At 34.6% G+C, this 14,975-nt stretch overlaps 1 protein-coding gene across 3 annotated transcripts in view; it reads left to right on the forward strand.

The window, feature by feature from the left end:
- The first annotated feature begins 383 nt into the window (after positions 1-383).
- LOC136032268 (histone acetyltransferase KAT6B-like) overlaps positions 384-14,975 on the forward strand; it is a 97,702-nt gene continuing 83,110 nt past the window's right edge. The window contains exons 1-2 of one of the 3 annotated variants that reach the window (XM_065712521.1): positions 384-623; positions 6,396-6,691. In XM_065712521.1, the coding sequence (XP_065568593.1) occupies positions 6,401-6,691 (291 nt within the window). In that variant the 5' untranslated portion in view covers positions 384-623; positions 6,396-6,400. Of the gene's footprint in view, positions 624-771; positions 911-6,395; positions 6,692-14,975 lie in introns of those variants that run through there. The other 2 variants (XM_065712519.1, XM_065712520.1) reach the window with 2 other exon arrangements.

The raw sequence follows: 14,975 nt of genomic DNA on the forward strand, positions 1-14,975 counted from the left end.
AATATTTTTGCAACAAGACTAAGATATATTGTTGTTCTATTGCATGCGAGATTTTTGTGTATTTCCCGGTACATGGTTTCGCCCTCCAATGCCTTACACCCAAGGTTCAAGGTTCAATCGGGTTTAATTAAAAAAGAAAATAACTAAACTTAAAGTACACTACTCTGTGACAAAACTCACGTTGAGACCCATTACCCTATGTTTATATAACCCTATGTTTGTTCCCTTTTTTGTTCGTTGTACAGCCTCGCAAGCAAAGTTTTCAGTGTCAAACCGATTGATTTTTTCTGTAGCGTTTGAAAATAAATTATTTTTATTACTACTTACTTATATTACAATTTCTACTATTAATTAATTTGAGTATACCTGCGAAATAATCGTTCATAGTCTCTTTTGAGCTTTTTGTCACAAAGGGTGGTCTCTCTGATGTATCGCGTATCTAGCGGTCATTTTGTTTTAAAATTCTTCCGCTTGTCTCCTTGGCGCTAATGTCGCATCAGCAGCCATCTTATTATTGCAGACAGCTTTGTTCGTGAAAAATGATTGATTTATCGTAATTTTTAGATTTCACTGGGTTTACAACCCTTAGGAGGGATTAAACAACACACTGAGAATATAACAAGGTAAGGTTATTTGATTTTTTTATTAAAATATAAGCTTTTTTCGTAGCAAGATTGGTTTTCAGTTTCCGACGGGTGAGTGAATTCAATTTCCTTTACAATGCTATTGTGAGAAAGTTTGGCATCTAGTATTCATTTTGCTGTTTGGGTGATTGGAGTTCTATTAAAATTAGTTTTAAATGTATTAAACTAAGTTTTTAAATATTGCGTAATTGTCCGTCGGCACGGTGAAGAAGAGATAACGGATTGTCTGTGTAAAGTACTCAACTTTCAAGGTGTTTTATTCTCAGGTATTTTGAATTTTGGTCCAAATGTATCTATATTTTAGTTTATTCTCTTGAGGATTATGTATATTAATTAGAATGAATATGTATATTATGGGTTTTATTTTGATGATTAAAACCCGACGGCCATATTCTTAACGTGAGGTAGGTTAGCCTAGTATTGCTGATTTGATAAATTTAGCAGTTTTGAAATTAAATTAAACTTAAAATCCGTATATTTGAATTTTTTTCAAACTGACAATCAAGGTCATGCCAAGGGGAATATCCTCAACTTTTGCAGTATGAAATTTAAATGCTTCAGATTTTTTGTGTTCAGCCTATCGAATGGCAAATGGTTTTCCACTCTTCCCTTCCCTTCTTGTTGCATTGTTAGAAATAAAATCTTGGATACTGACTTTTTTTTGTACACTAAAAATTTTATGTGTCCGACGGTGGCTTTATTTTAGCCTACTTATTTATTGTTCGGGCCTAAGATTGCAAATTGAAATAATTTCGATGTTTCTAGGTCTGTGATAAAATCATCTCTTTACTTAGTAACTAAAAAATTGAAACAGTTTAATTAATTAAGATTGACTAATTGTTTAATTATTTTTTTTAACAAGAAGCATATTTAAGATTGGATTAAAAAAACAATATATATATATCTTTTCAATAGAAGACACTTCCACTATTCATTTTTATACTGCTATTTGATATTGCCTTTGACCTATAGCGATAGCCTACAAATTCTAAAAATCTTAGAAATTGTTCTAGATAACTCTTGAAAGATTCTCCAAGTGAGTTACTTTATTGATTATTAAAACTGGGTCTCCGACAAGATTTCCTAAACTCTCTTGAATAATGCAACAATTTTTTCTAGCTTTTTCAGCCGTTTGAATTTTCAGATTCCTTGAGTGAATGCTATTTATTTTTAGCCTATGATGAAATGATTTTTCTAAGAATGTTATGTGAATAGAATAATGGTATGCAGGAGGCATACAGTAGGAATAGTTAAGTCCCCTCCCTCTAAGGTTAAAATGTATTAAAATATATTTTTTTGTCCCTCCCCTATTGAAATGACAAATATGAGTTGAAGCATTGGCTTAGAAGGACCTTCTGACATTCGGTGCGGATTTTCCACTTGTCCCCTTCTCTCTTGGGTTTTCCCCCTAACTGTTAACCATACTATTAACAAAACTCGTTTAAAGTTTTGACGTTGTGGAAACAAAGAAATGAACGAAAAAGTAAATTGTGCATTTTAAAGAATTCGTATGAAACATTTTTGTATAAATAAATCAATATCTGATGAAGTATGAACAAATTTCAATATTTTTAAACATAGTAGCCCTATTAACATTGGTATAACATCAGTTTTATAATTAATGTGATGATTATATGTGGTAAAGTGATTAATAAGTTATTAAAGGATGTGTGTTAAAAAGAAAAAGCTACTGCCGCTGCGGTCCATGTTAAAAAAAAAATATAGAAGATGGTAATGACAACTATTTGGAAAGCAACATCTCGTGGAGATACCAAACTGATTAATAAACATGAAAAACAGAAGAAAAGCTGCCTTTCTAGATCAATTTTTTCATACCCCTAGAAGGGTCGCACCCTGGTTGGTCCCCCCGTAACCCCTTCCTACGCGACTGAGCAGAACACCATCTATATGTGAGCCATTTAAATGTGAGACGCTTGCATGTTATTATCAATTTCTGCAAGTGACGAACAAAAGGATTAGCGAAAAAAGCTGCATACTGGACACGAATGAATATTCTATACCATTATACACTCTAGAATCTTTTTCGATTGCTTCAGAGGATATTTGCCTTAAAAATTTAGCCAAAAATGGAATATTTGCATTTCAACACAAACCTACTCGCAGTGGCGGAATGGCCAGACGGGGCACATTTGCGCCATTTTTGGCACTTTTTTGAGGTGTTTGCGCATTAATTTTTTCAAATCGGAGCATTTTTCGGGAAGAAAATCATTTATTCGGATGCATTTTCACTGGAAAATGGAGCTTCTGACGCATTTTCTATTTATGATGACACAGCTGTAAACCAAACATCTGGCAACGCTGCGTAGTAGTAATTTCATATGAAGGTTGTCACGCAAGCAAGAACTATTTCGGGGGGGGGGAGGGAATAATAAAAAGCCCATTATATTTGATAATTTGAACAAGAAGTGTCCGAAAAAAAAAATAGGTGGGTGATGTCATCCCTGTGTACGCTCCTCTGTGATACACAGCAAAAAAAAAAAAAAAAAAACACACCAGAAATCAAGAATCGTTTGCGAAATGTGATATGTTAGAGAAAGAATGTTAAAAACTTGGGCTCCTATGTATTTTACCGGCCACACTTTTGTTCTGTTGCAAAATCGGTTTCTCTGTGTGCACTCAGAGATAATGAGTGAGATAAACTACTATGCAGAAGTATTTTAATTAAATATTTAATATATAGAATTGGTTAGGTATTTAATATAATGTGTTCTGGGCGGCCTGCTTTCCATAATTGTCTGTTGTGGTTTCCATAATTTTGTTACTAATGAATTATACTTTCATTGTATTTTAACATGTTTCATTATGACTAACCTAACTTCTCTTCTTGAATATCGTCGGGATAATACGTAAGCACCAAAATTGATACCATTGACTAGGAGTAATAGTAAAGAATTTTAGAGGTTTTGGAGGAAGAGGAATATTTTGACAACCTTATTTCCTCGATAGTTTTGTGAAATAAGAAAAAACTGAAGCGAATTCTAGAGGTAATTTTCTGTGTCTGCCAGCACCCCCACCCCTCTCTGCGTATATGCTTCTCTCTAATCTTTACCTTTGGTAGAAGTTATGTGATCTCTGCTAAAAATTGGGCAAATGTAGTTACATGCACGGGCATTTTCCAGTGGGCATATTTGCTCCTTTTGAAATTAAAAAGTTTGATCAATGATAGCTTGTTGCAATAAAACCAATCAAATTACTGCATCTAGCTTGTTAATTAAAAAATCAATAATATTAAATTAAATTTAAAGTTCGGACAACCATATCAAAATTACTTAGTATAAAAATTCTGCATTATTTACATTTGTTCTGTGCTCATAATTAGTTAATTGATTTTTGTCCAGGAAGAAATTTAATATGAACCGGTTTGAAAGTAAAAGAGCCTGAAGCTATATTTGCATCACACCTGGTACATTGCGCTTTTGAAACAGATTCAAGCGCGCGATAATTTTTCGTGTTTCATATTATTCCTCTTCATTAAACAGTTTTTGCGTTCAAAACCGATAGACAGCAAAAATCAACGAATTATGGACTGCGAATAACTATATCATTCTTATCTCTAAAGATAAGAATGATATACTTATTCGCATTCTATAATTTGTTGAATTTTGCTGTGTTTCGGTTTCCGCTGTGGTTTTTAAGGAAATAATTTCTTTGACTAGACTGAATTTTTATTCAGAAGAATAAACGGGTAAAAGTTCTAATTAAGCAATGGACTAATTGAAACATTTAAACATGGTGGTATAATATAATAACCGTTATGAACAGGCTGCGAATTTATGGGTGCATATACTCACACCTACACAAAAGGGTGATCATTCTAAGATTGGTCTAATGGACCCCCTCCCTTAGAGAATGGAAATGGTGGCCTATAATTATTTTTTTGGTACTTGTGTATTAGCCAGTACACACTCTAGAAGTGAAGTTATGTTAATCATAATGAAATATACCAAAGTGTGATGAAAATAAAATACTTAAACACCAAAGATTTATGGAATTGGGTCCGCACAAAACGCATATATTAAATACCTAACCTAATATGACCCAACCAAAATACCCTCTCTATATATTAAATATTTAATACAAATATACCTACAACGAAGATTTCAATGCCATTTTTCTCTCATAACTCATTTTTAACTCAACTACCATCCAGAGGGCTAGACCGGTGTCAAACCCTGCGGTCATAGATGTACTAAAAGCATTCAACTCAACGATCGATATTGACATTGAATCACGAGGCAAAATGCTGAATTTTCCCCTGATGGCCTGATTACATATAGGCCTATAGTTCTGGTGCAAGTTGTCTATTTTTCCTCTTTTTACGAACCCAGCTCCTGAAAAAAAGTGCTCAGATAAAGGTGGGGTCACTGCATCTGTTTTACTAAAAAAAAAAAAAAAAAAACTCCGCAAAGGGGCAAGAACGATGCTGGGATAAGATCATTAAAACAGCCTAAAATCTGTTTGAATTTCTTGAAAGGTGGCCAAGCAGAAGGGGTAGGACAGAAAAGGAATCTTCGTCAGTGATTCGACCCTTGGTGGCTTAGTGCTTCAACCGATGGGTGCCCACTTTCTGCAACCTTGTGTATGACTCAGAATGCCACGTATGACTCACAGTTCTGTCATGCTTGGCGCAATTTCTACCACGCTTATCACACTTCCATCCCATTTGGCATACTTCCGCCATAATTGGCTCGCATCACCTGATGTACTTGATTTCGAAAATGGACGTCTCTCGGTTTCACTTTTGCTTATTTGTCATGTCATGTTAGGCAAAAACAGTATAGCAAGTGGGCGCCCATTTTCCCTGGAAAATTCACGCCAGAAAGTTCCCTCCCCATGAAAAGTTCTCTCCTTGAAGAATACCCCCGCGGAAAATACCCGTCCACGGGAAATGCTTGTGTACTTCCCTATAACAAATACTAGATATACTTACAGCCCTTTCCCCATAGGCTGTTAGACTTTTCGATTATGCGGAATCAAATGGCCGTCTTTAAATTTTGACCTGGTGTTTCTGTGGAAAAAGGGGTGTGAGAGGGGGGCAATTTGCCCTCGATCCTTTTGGTCGCTTCGAAAGGGCACTAGAACTTCTTATTTTGCTTCGAATGAGCCTTCACCCGATTTTCTAGAACCATTGGTTTTAGAAAAAAACAAACCAATAAACACGCATCCTTGATCTTTCCTCCGGCAAAAAAAAATCCACATTTTGTAGGTAGGATCTTGAAACCTCAACAGTAATGTTCTCTGATATGCTGAATCTGATGGTGTAATTCCTGTTAAAATTGGTTAAAAAAGGGCGGTGTCCCCCGCATCTAGGGGGAGGAGGTTTGAACCTCCCCCCCCCCCCGAAATGTTGTCGAGAAATTTTAGGACAATTAGCTTAGGCTCAGATAAAATTTACGTTTTAGGTATATTTTTATTAAATATTTAGTATATAGAGATGGTAATCTGGTTGGGTTTTGGGTATTTAATATAATGCGTTCTTTGCGGTCCCCCTGCCTTAATGCTTTGTTGTATTTTTCATAATTTTGTAACTGAAGTATTGTATTTTCATCATTTTTTGTATATTTCATTAGGATTAACTTAACATCACTTCTTGAGAAAGGAAACTAATTTCTGTTATATCTTACATAGCGTAATTCTCGAGTGTCTTTAGTTTAACAGACAAGTACCAAAACTTCTTAAGTTGTCTGTTATTCCTTAATCCTGTTAAATCTGTGCCTTTTTTGCATATAGAAAAGATGAAGGATACTGAAACTTGGTTCAATTGGCTTTCTGCAGCTATTTCAAAAATCAAGTCACAAAAGCAACGACCATCGGTGGAAAGAATATCTCATGCAGTCCGTACATGCCATGGACGTGAGAATGGACATTTAATTCTAACTGATACGGTTATTGCCGAAAGACTTGAAGAAGCAGTTAAGTTGGGCCAGTTGGTAAAGTTGATGAATAAAGGGACCTTTTCATACCAACTAATTAAGGAATTGAAAAGGAGACATTCTGTATTAGACGAATCCACTGATCTTTGCAAGGTAACAATTTTTATTTGCTGTTTGGCTTAATAATTATGAAAACAGCTAAGGTATTATATATCTTATTATAGTTTTATGTCAACATCTATCGTACGATTTGAAAGGTATTAGCTAGGTTGAGGAATCTTCAACTGTGAGTTTGGAAAGCTTAACAAGCTATTATTAACGCCTTTCTCAACTAACGAGAAAATAAACTGCGACTCAAGACTGATAAGATCTGTGACATGCCCTGGGCATCTGTGATTTATGAGTACTTTCTTTGGTAGATATTATCTTTTTTTGTTTATATATATATATATATATATATATATATATATATATATATATATATATATATATATATAGATATATATATATATATATATATATGTATATATATATATATATATATATATATATATATATATATATATATATATATATATATATATATATATATATATATATATATATATATATATATATCTACAAGCTTAATTTCTGTTCATATTCAGGCATTTCGCCTCTTTTGTCTTCCCTCTTATGAAACCTGATTTTCGAGAGAGGAGAATCTGAAAATGCAAATAACTGGCGAACTATAATGGGAATTGAGGAAATTATCGAGAAAACCTTCATATATCGGGGATTTGGTAAAGGCCCACAGCTTTATATATATATATATATATATATATATATATATATATATATATATATATATATATATATATATATATATATATATATATATATATATCACTTTTGAGAAACACTGTCCTTGATATTTGTAGAAAGGAGTGGAGTCAGATAGATAAAATTCCAAGAATCAGCACTGAGATTAATTTTCGGAAATATCTGGAAATTTCAACGAGGGCTACCCTTTCAAAATTGGATACGCTAGTTTAATAACTTTTATGTATGTATAACTGAGGCTATATTTTGTTCTTTACTGTTTCATATCCTTACAAACAACTAATTTGTGTGTGCATGGCTTGCATGACTACCTGGCACACCGTCGTACTCAAAATATGGTTGTCTTATTTATCACTAAAAATCTTGTTTTACCAAAGATAAAATGTCACTGTAATTAATACATCAACAGTTTCATAACAGCACATTGAGCATATTAGTAAAAAAATGCAACTATTGTATTCTTCATTTTTTCTTCACAAATAACCTTAAAGCTAGAATCGTGACTACTATTTCAAAAAGGTCTTAGACGTTATCAATTGACCCAAAACTGCTTTATAAGAAAGTAACAATAATAAAAATGTTTTGATTTTGTTATTGTTCAAGTTTTTCCCAGAATGAAGTGCGAACAGGTCGTAAGAACTTACGAAGGAACTTCAAGGGAGAGGATATTTAGTTAAGCTTTGGTGTAGAAGTTGTAGGATCGCTTACAACTGCGTTAGCCTCAGACGGTCTGGTGATGCAGTGACTTATTGTTAGTAGTCAGGTTCGTATCTAGGATTTTTGTTTGGGGGGAGGAGGCTACACAAAACTTTAAAAACATCAAAAAAGTTATTTGGGCATTTTTGTCACATTTTTACGAACGTGAAAAACTTTTTTGGGGTGGTTGTTTGGGGGGGGGGGTGTCAAACCTCCTGCCCCCCTAGATATGGCCTTGTAGTGATATCATCGTTCAGGCTCATATTGCCATGTGAGGAGGATTTACCTAATGCATTAAGTAAGCAAGACAAATAATTGCTCCAGGCGGCTTAGTGCTGCGGTTAGTTATCATTATTATTATTTGTAATGTTCAGGTTCTCATTGCAATGTAAGGGTTATTCAGCTAAATATATTAAGTAAATAAAAACTTAAGTAAAAAAATGGGTAAAATTCTAGTTAATTGACTTCTTGCTATCTCGGAAAGGGTGTAGGTTAGGAAAATGAAACTTTCAGGGATGAATCTACAGGCTAAAGTATGTCCCGGGAAGGTATTTTGAAGCAACTATCTCTACTTCTTTTCCCTCTAGAGGGCCCTGACCTTTGATGACCTTTAAAAATATGTGTGTTATAAAAATGAAATCTTGCAAAATAGATCTTCTGCTTAATTGAAGTACAACAAAATTGTTTTCAGCTCATAGCTTTGCTCAATTCCATTTTATAAGGTTTAAAGATATGCAAATACATTTCCTAAATTTTGAAGAAAAAAAAACATTGATATGGCTCAGAATTCTACTCAAATAACAGGAATTGTATTTTCAGAACTAAAGGCAGAGAAAAAGCAACTAGTAACTGAAAATTAAGGTGAAATGTTGTTTTGTCAAAATTTCAATAGGTATAGACCTGTCATGTAGGCAAATTTCAGGGCCCTCTAGAGGGAGAAGGAGTGGAGGTGGGTACTTCAAAATACCTTCCCGGGACATACTTTAGCCTGTAGACCCATCCCTGAAAGTTTCATTTTCCTAACCTAAACCCTTTCCGAGATAGCGCGAAGTCAATTAACTAGAATTTTACCAAAAAATGTTCTGCAACATGCGTCAAACATACTTGCACAACACCTTACTTCTTTGCATGAAGTATGGCACACTTGGTGCCACGCGTGGCTTCTACTGTCTAATGTATACGATTTTGAAAACCTTTTGAGAGCTTTTGAAACAAAAATAGCTAGTCAGTTGGTTGGCTTTGCTCTACTGTGAGCGTACGCTTTCGTGCTGAACGTGCTTTTGACCTATTTTGGTGTCTGTGAAGTGTGTGCAGTACACTAATCAGTAAGTCTCTTGCAGTCTCTTTACTAAAAGTAAATAATTTATTAGACAACATTGCTTTTCCATATACGATTGCAACGAAAATATATATATAAAAACGGGTAGAATTTCTAACAAGATAATGAAAATAAAATAAAAACATATGCAAAAATAAAAAAGTCCAAGCATTTTTGGTTCACATCCAGAAACCTTTATCAACGAGAAAAAACAAAATTAAAAAACTACCTTAAGCAGATTATACGAAAGCAGCAAAGAAAAAGTCACATATGCTATATGAAAAAAAAATGAAAAGAAAGTCACATTTTAGCAAAAGAATAAAATGAACAGAATTTTACCCGTGTTCAAACGTGTTTCCTTTCGTTTTCCTTTGTGTTCTCTGTATAATGTTTGTGTTTTTCTTTTTTATGTGTTTTGTTTAAGCCTTTTTTTGTTATTTTTTCCTGTTGATAAAGACTTTTGGATGTGAGGCAAATATTTTCGGACTCTTGTCATCATTTTTCTATAGAAAAGGTTTTTTTCACTATTTTATTAAAATATTTCCCCGTTTAGTATATTTTCATTTAGTTGTAAAAGCTAAGTAGAAAGACATTAGAAGGGTTGGTTCATAAGAAAAGGAAATTGGAAAAGATATCCTGCATTCCTGCTTTGGTTTCCTTCTGCCTGTACTTACCTACGCCCTTCGGGGGTTTGGAAAGTTTCAGCGCACAGTTTCACAACAGATGCTATTGACCCCCTGCGAACTTTAATGATAATTTATTTATAAGCGACTATATAAGCAAAAGAAGTGGAGTAACGTAAAGAAAAGAGAGATATAGAAAATAAATAAACGAACATAATCTATGACAAAACTAGAGAAAAAGCAAATGCATCAAAACAATCGAACAAGAGGATGATAAGGGCGTAACTGCAAGTGAGCCTCTGCTTTTAATTTTGTATCTGACATTTTAAAAGACATCAGTATATCAGTTATACCGAATTTATGGATACTATTCTTTGAATTATGTTTTTTAAGTTGTCTTAAAAAGAATGGAGTTAAGATGGAGTTTTTTAGTCTTGGTTCCTTATTAGTTAAATTTAGTCAACATTAAATCTTTATGACCCAGTTTTAAATGCTTTAAAAATTAATGGTAGCCATGACTTAATCGCACCTGATTAGTTATGGGTGAGTTTAATCAATGGATCAGTTCAAGCAATCCTTTAGGTTTGTATTCCCGTATAAAACATACAATCAGGATCCCACTCTTAAGTGTTGTGCCTCATTCGAAAATAAATTACTCGGTTCTTTATCAGTTCACCTTCTTCTCAACACCTCTCCCAACCTTGTGGTACAATTTATTAAGGTTCTAATGCTAATAAGAGGAAACGCCTATATAGTACTTGAAACTGCGAGTCGTGGTTGGCCTTTTATCTGGAATAGTCTTCTAAGGAGTCTTTGGCACCAAAGCCGTTTTTACCTTCAAATAAAGATTCAGAAAGTACATAAACAAGAGCGTATCCAGGATTTTTGTTTGGAGGGGGAGTCTAAGAAAAATTTAAAAAAGGTATCAAAAATTTATTTACACACATTTTGTTGTGTTTTTGCGAGTTGGACAAAACTTTGGGGGGGAGTCAAACCCCTTGTCCCCTCGATAGGCTTTTTAGATAAATTTATTGAATACATTTGTAAGGGGCTTGCGGGACTTTGGACTCCTAGGTGCGACTGACACCGAGAGGAAAAAACTAGGTTGTCTAGATTGCTCAAAGTAAAAAGGATAGTAAAAATACAATCATAATATTGGAAGTAGTTAAATAAAAATATATATCTTGAAAATTCGAAAGAAAGTCAAAAAATCAGTTTTAATAAAAACATTCATATTCAGTTATGTAGTTTTTTGGTAGTAGTGGATGCCAAATAAAAAAAGAAACATGGGTGCGAAATCAGCAAAAAAAAAAAAAAAAAAACGCTAGAAAATTATGTCACCAAATAGCTTAACAAGGTTTAGCTTTCCTTTGAAGGTAAAACAGTCTTGGGAATCAAGAGACTGGCAATGTTTGAATTTTTACGAATGACAAGTGTTGTCAAACTTAACCTATCTGTTTTTTTTTTTATTTTCTTTAAATGTTTGAATTTTTACGAATGACAAATGTTGTCAAACTTAACCTATTTATTTTTTTATTTACTTTCACGGGTCAATACGGCAACACTGGCGAAAATACAACACTACTCCAATAACTACATAATGTGAAACAATGGGTCCCTTCTGGGTCATTTGTCGTCATCCGTGATTTTAAGTTCTTTTCTCGCTTAGCTTTGTTAGCTTTACATAAAACTGTATTTGACTGACTTTCGTTTTTGGCATCATTGCATGACTGTTCCAAGCCAATTAATATTTTTGCTGCATTTTCATGTCCCCGAAGCACTAATGTTTGGTTACACCGACCGGAGAATATCACATTATAAAAAATGCATAAATGCCTACATACGATGGCAAAAAGTTTGCATACCTAAATTAATTCTTATGATATGTGTATTATCTGTAAATGATTTCTCTAGTAAACACGTTTCGTTGCAAGATTTGTAATATCTGTACTATGGACGATGATAAACTAGATGCAGGTTCGGCAAACTTAGCAAAGATGCTAGAACTTTTAAAGCTTTATATTTGTTATAATATGAAAAAAACTTCGTTTTCTTAAAGAGTTAAAGAGGCTGCGTCCCGAAGTCGAACCTTAAAACGTACAGGAATTAGGAGAGGCAGTAGGGGGGCTGCCGCCCCCCAAACCCCCCGCTTTTAAAGACTCTTTTGTACAGGTTTTTTGTTGTGGGGTGCTGCCGCCCCCCTAACCACCCGCTCTTGGCTTCGGAAAGGCCCTCTTTTAATTAACAACAAATTGAAATGAATGAATAATGGAATAACTTCGAAAAATGTTAAACACAAGAGGACAGGAGAACCATTGCGCCGAAACTAGTAATTAGTAACAATGAAGTCCCCCCACAACAAAAAACCTGTACAAAAGAGTCTTTAAAAGCGGGGGGTTTGGGGAATTTTTTGAAGCTTTCAGTCAGTCTCACCATGTCGAGCTGATCATTTTGATGTACTTGATGTTGAAATTCGTAACTTTTAACAACAAAAAACTTAACATGGGCTCTTATAGGGACATGGGGGTTTTCTAAGCTAGAAAATCGGGGGGTTAAGATTTTCCGATGAAACTTTCAAGCAAAATTACTCGGAGAATTCCGCGTCGAATGAGTCTTCGTACACCCAGATCCGATGTCGGCTGTGACCTGTAGGCGTGGCAGAAAAAAAAGAATATGAACATTAAGTGGCTATGCGTGGTTTCTGGAAAACAGGGAAGGAGTTATCGGATCGAACTGAAATTTCGCGGATAATCTCCTGGACCCTAGGGGACTTTAACTTGTGAATTTCAGCCCGATCGGACAACGTTAAAGGGGGGCTGGTGTTGGTGGGTCGATACTTTCGGCCAGATTTTCCCCATGAAGGAAAAGTCGGAGGGGGGTGAAATTTGGCATGTTTCTTAGTTGGAGCTCGGGCTACGAAATGCATCCCTCCCCATCCCTCTGCGACCACTGGAACCGAAGATCGCTTAACATTGTCGTGGTTCGCCTCTTTAAAGAGGCACGAGTGTGCCTCCTTGATAAAGTAAAACCCGATGGGTGCTCAGTGGTGACTAATTAAAGCCCATGAGGGAAAGAAAAGTGTTAGAATCGTGATGCCGTCCTATCATAAGGGATAAATCAGGTAGTGATAGCAACTCTAAGAAAAGATCGAATCTATAAAAACAACAGAGTAGAATACCTAGTAGAATACAAACCATCTATAATGTTAGCTTGTTGAAAAGGGTCAAAGAACGTTCACTAAAGATTTTGGGCCAATATTTTTCTTAAAATTCGAAAAAAACCGTTCATCCGTAACATGTCTGGCTGCAGTACAAAAATACGTGAGTTCTGCTCGGTGTTTGAAAGCAGCAAAAACCCTCTGACGTCCAAAGCCTAGAGTTTGATAGAGTAAGCAAAAACATACTTTTTTTCTTGAATTCTTCTTGTTTTTCAGTAATCTTGTCCATTTCATTCTCTAATGACTGAAGCTGTATTTTCAAAGATGTGACATCAACTCCACCTTTCTCAACAAAAAACGATATGCTTCTCGGCGTATTTCAAATATTTTAAATATTATTCATCGCAAATTCACCATCAACAGTTGTTAGCATGATAAAATTTATGTTTTTTAGAGGAAAGGAGGAATACTCCCAAAATGGGCACAATCTATTGCCCATATGAGCTATATATTTGGGCAAGGTTAGAAAGATTAAGTTAAAAATGGTTTGTGAGTAAAACATTTATTATATTCAGAAAGAGCATAAATAAAGGTGTCAAGTGGTATGTTCACTTTATTTGTGGGCCGTTTATGTAAACTGCTTAATACTTACCAGCATAACAAGGATAGAAATCCCTATTTTGCTCTAAACAATAGTTTAATGCAATTTTTAGGGTATTTTTCTCTGATCTGATGAGTTAATAATATTTTCTAATGATGAAAAGGTGTATTCCTTAAGTGGAACAGGTTAATAGAGATTTTACATTGATTTTAAATGTTCAAGTGGGGATTGGCTCTCTAACTAAGCTAGTTACTGAGTATCTTAACCTGCTATTCCTAGTAGGCCTGCTCAAAGTTCTGTTTTAGCAAATAGACTCTTGGTAAACAAATAGTAGTGGTTGGCCTATTGAATGCTTTTCCAAAAATCATGGCTGCCTTTCCAAAGATCCCCACCCTGCTCCTGATGGTTCCTGTGTGGAGTTTATAGCTTAATATGTTTCTCTGTAAAATGAATCTTGATAGAAAACATCAATGGGCAAAATTGAATTATCAAATTTAGCATGTATGACAGGTAGGAATTGAAGATACAGAATAGTATTGCAATGACATTATATATTGTATGAAGGGTGTTGTATTCAGAAAATATTTTTTATTAGTATAAAATATTCTTAGAGGACGACGCCCAAAAAATACCGACAATACTCAAGAATAATTAGTCATATTATATGATTAAGTTGGGCATGTTTTGTTGTATTATAAGGCTCATTTTATATTTATAAGAACAATCTTAAATTCTGTGCGTTTCATGGTGGCGAAGCCTCCCCCTTCTCCTTCGCTCGTGCTTGAACGTAAGGAGCAGTTTTTAACGGAATTAATTGAACTTTCGTCAATTGCGGTTTAGCACATTGAGATACACGATAACGGCCGCCAGGGCTGTATCTAGGATTTTAGCTCGGGGGGTTCCAGAAGAATGAATAAAAAGGTTTTAATTCTTCTGACGTTTGTCGGATGTTCCCAAATAACGTCTTCATTTAAGACCGATTTACATTTCTATTTTATAAATAAGCTTCTTGCCTTAGCTTTTGAATCAAATTAATTTACGTTTTATATTCTGAATTATTATTGGCTAATTAAATGGCAAACTGTTGCATTTCCTGGAACACTCCTGAAAGATATTTGGCAAGGTTGTCATCTCTCTCTCACGACCGGGGAAGCGATTGCGTTATATTTTTAGCCAAGGCATGCGCTCTTGTCATATGCGCATTATTTTGAAAAATGAAA

This window comes from Artemia franciscana, chromosome 10 (genome assembly GCF_032884065.1).
Source record: "Artemia franciscana chromosome 10, ASM3288406v1, whole genome shotgun sequence".
NCBI lineage: Eukaryota > Metazoa > Arthropoda > Branchiopoda > Anostraca > Artemiidae > Artemia > Artemia franciscana.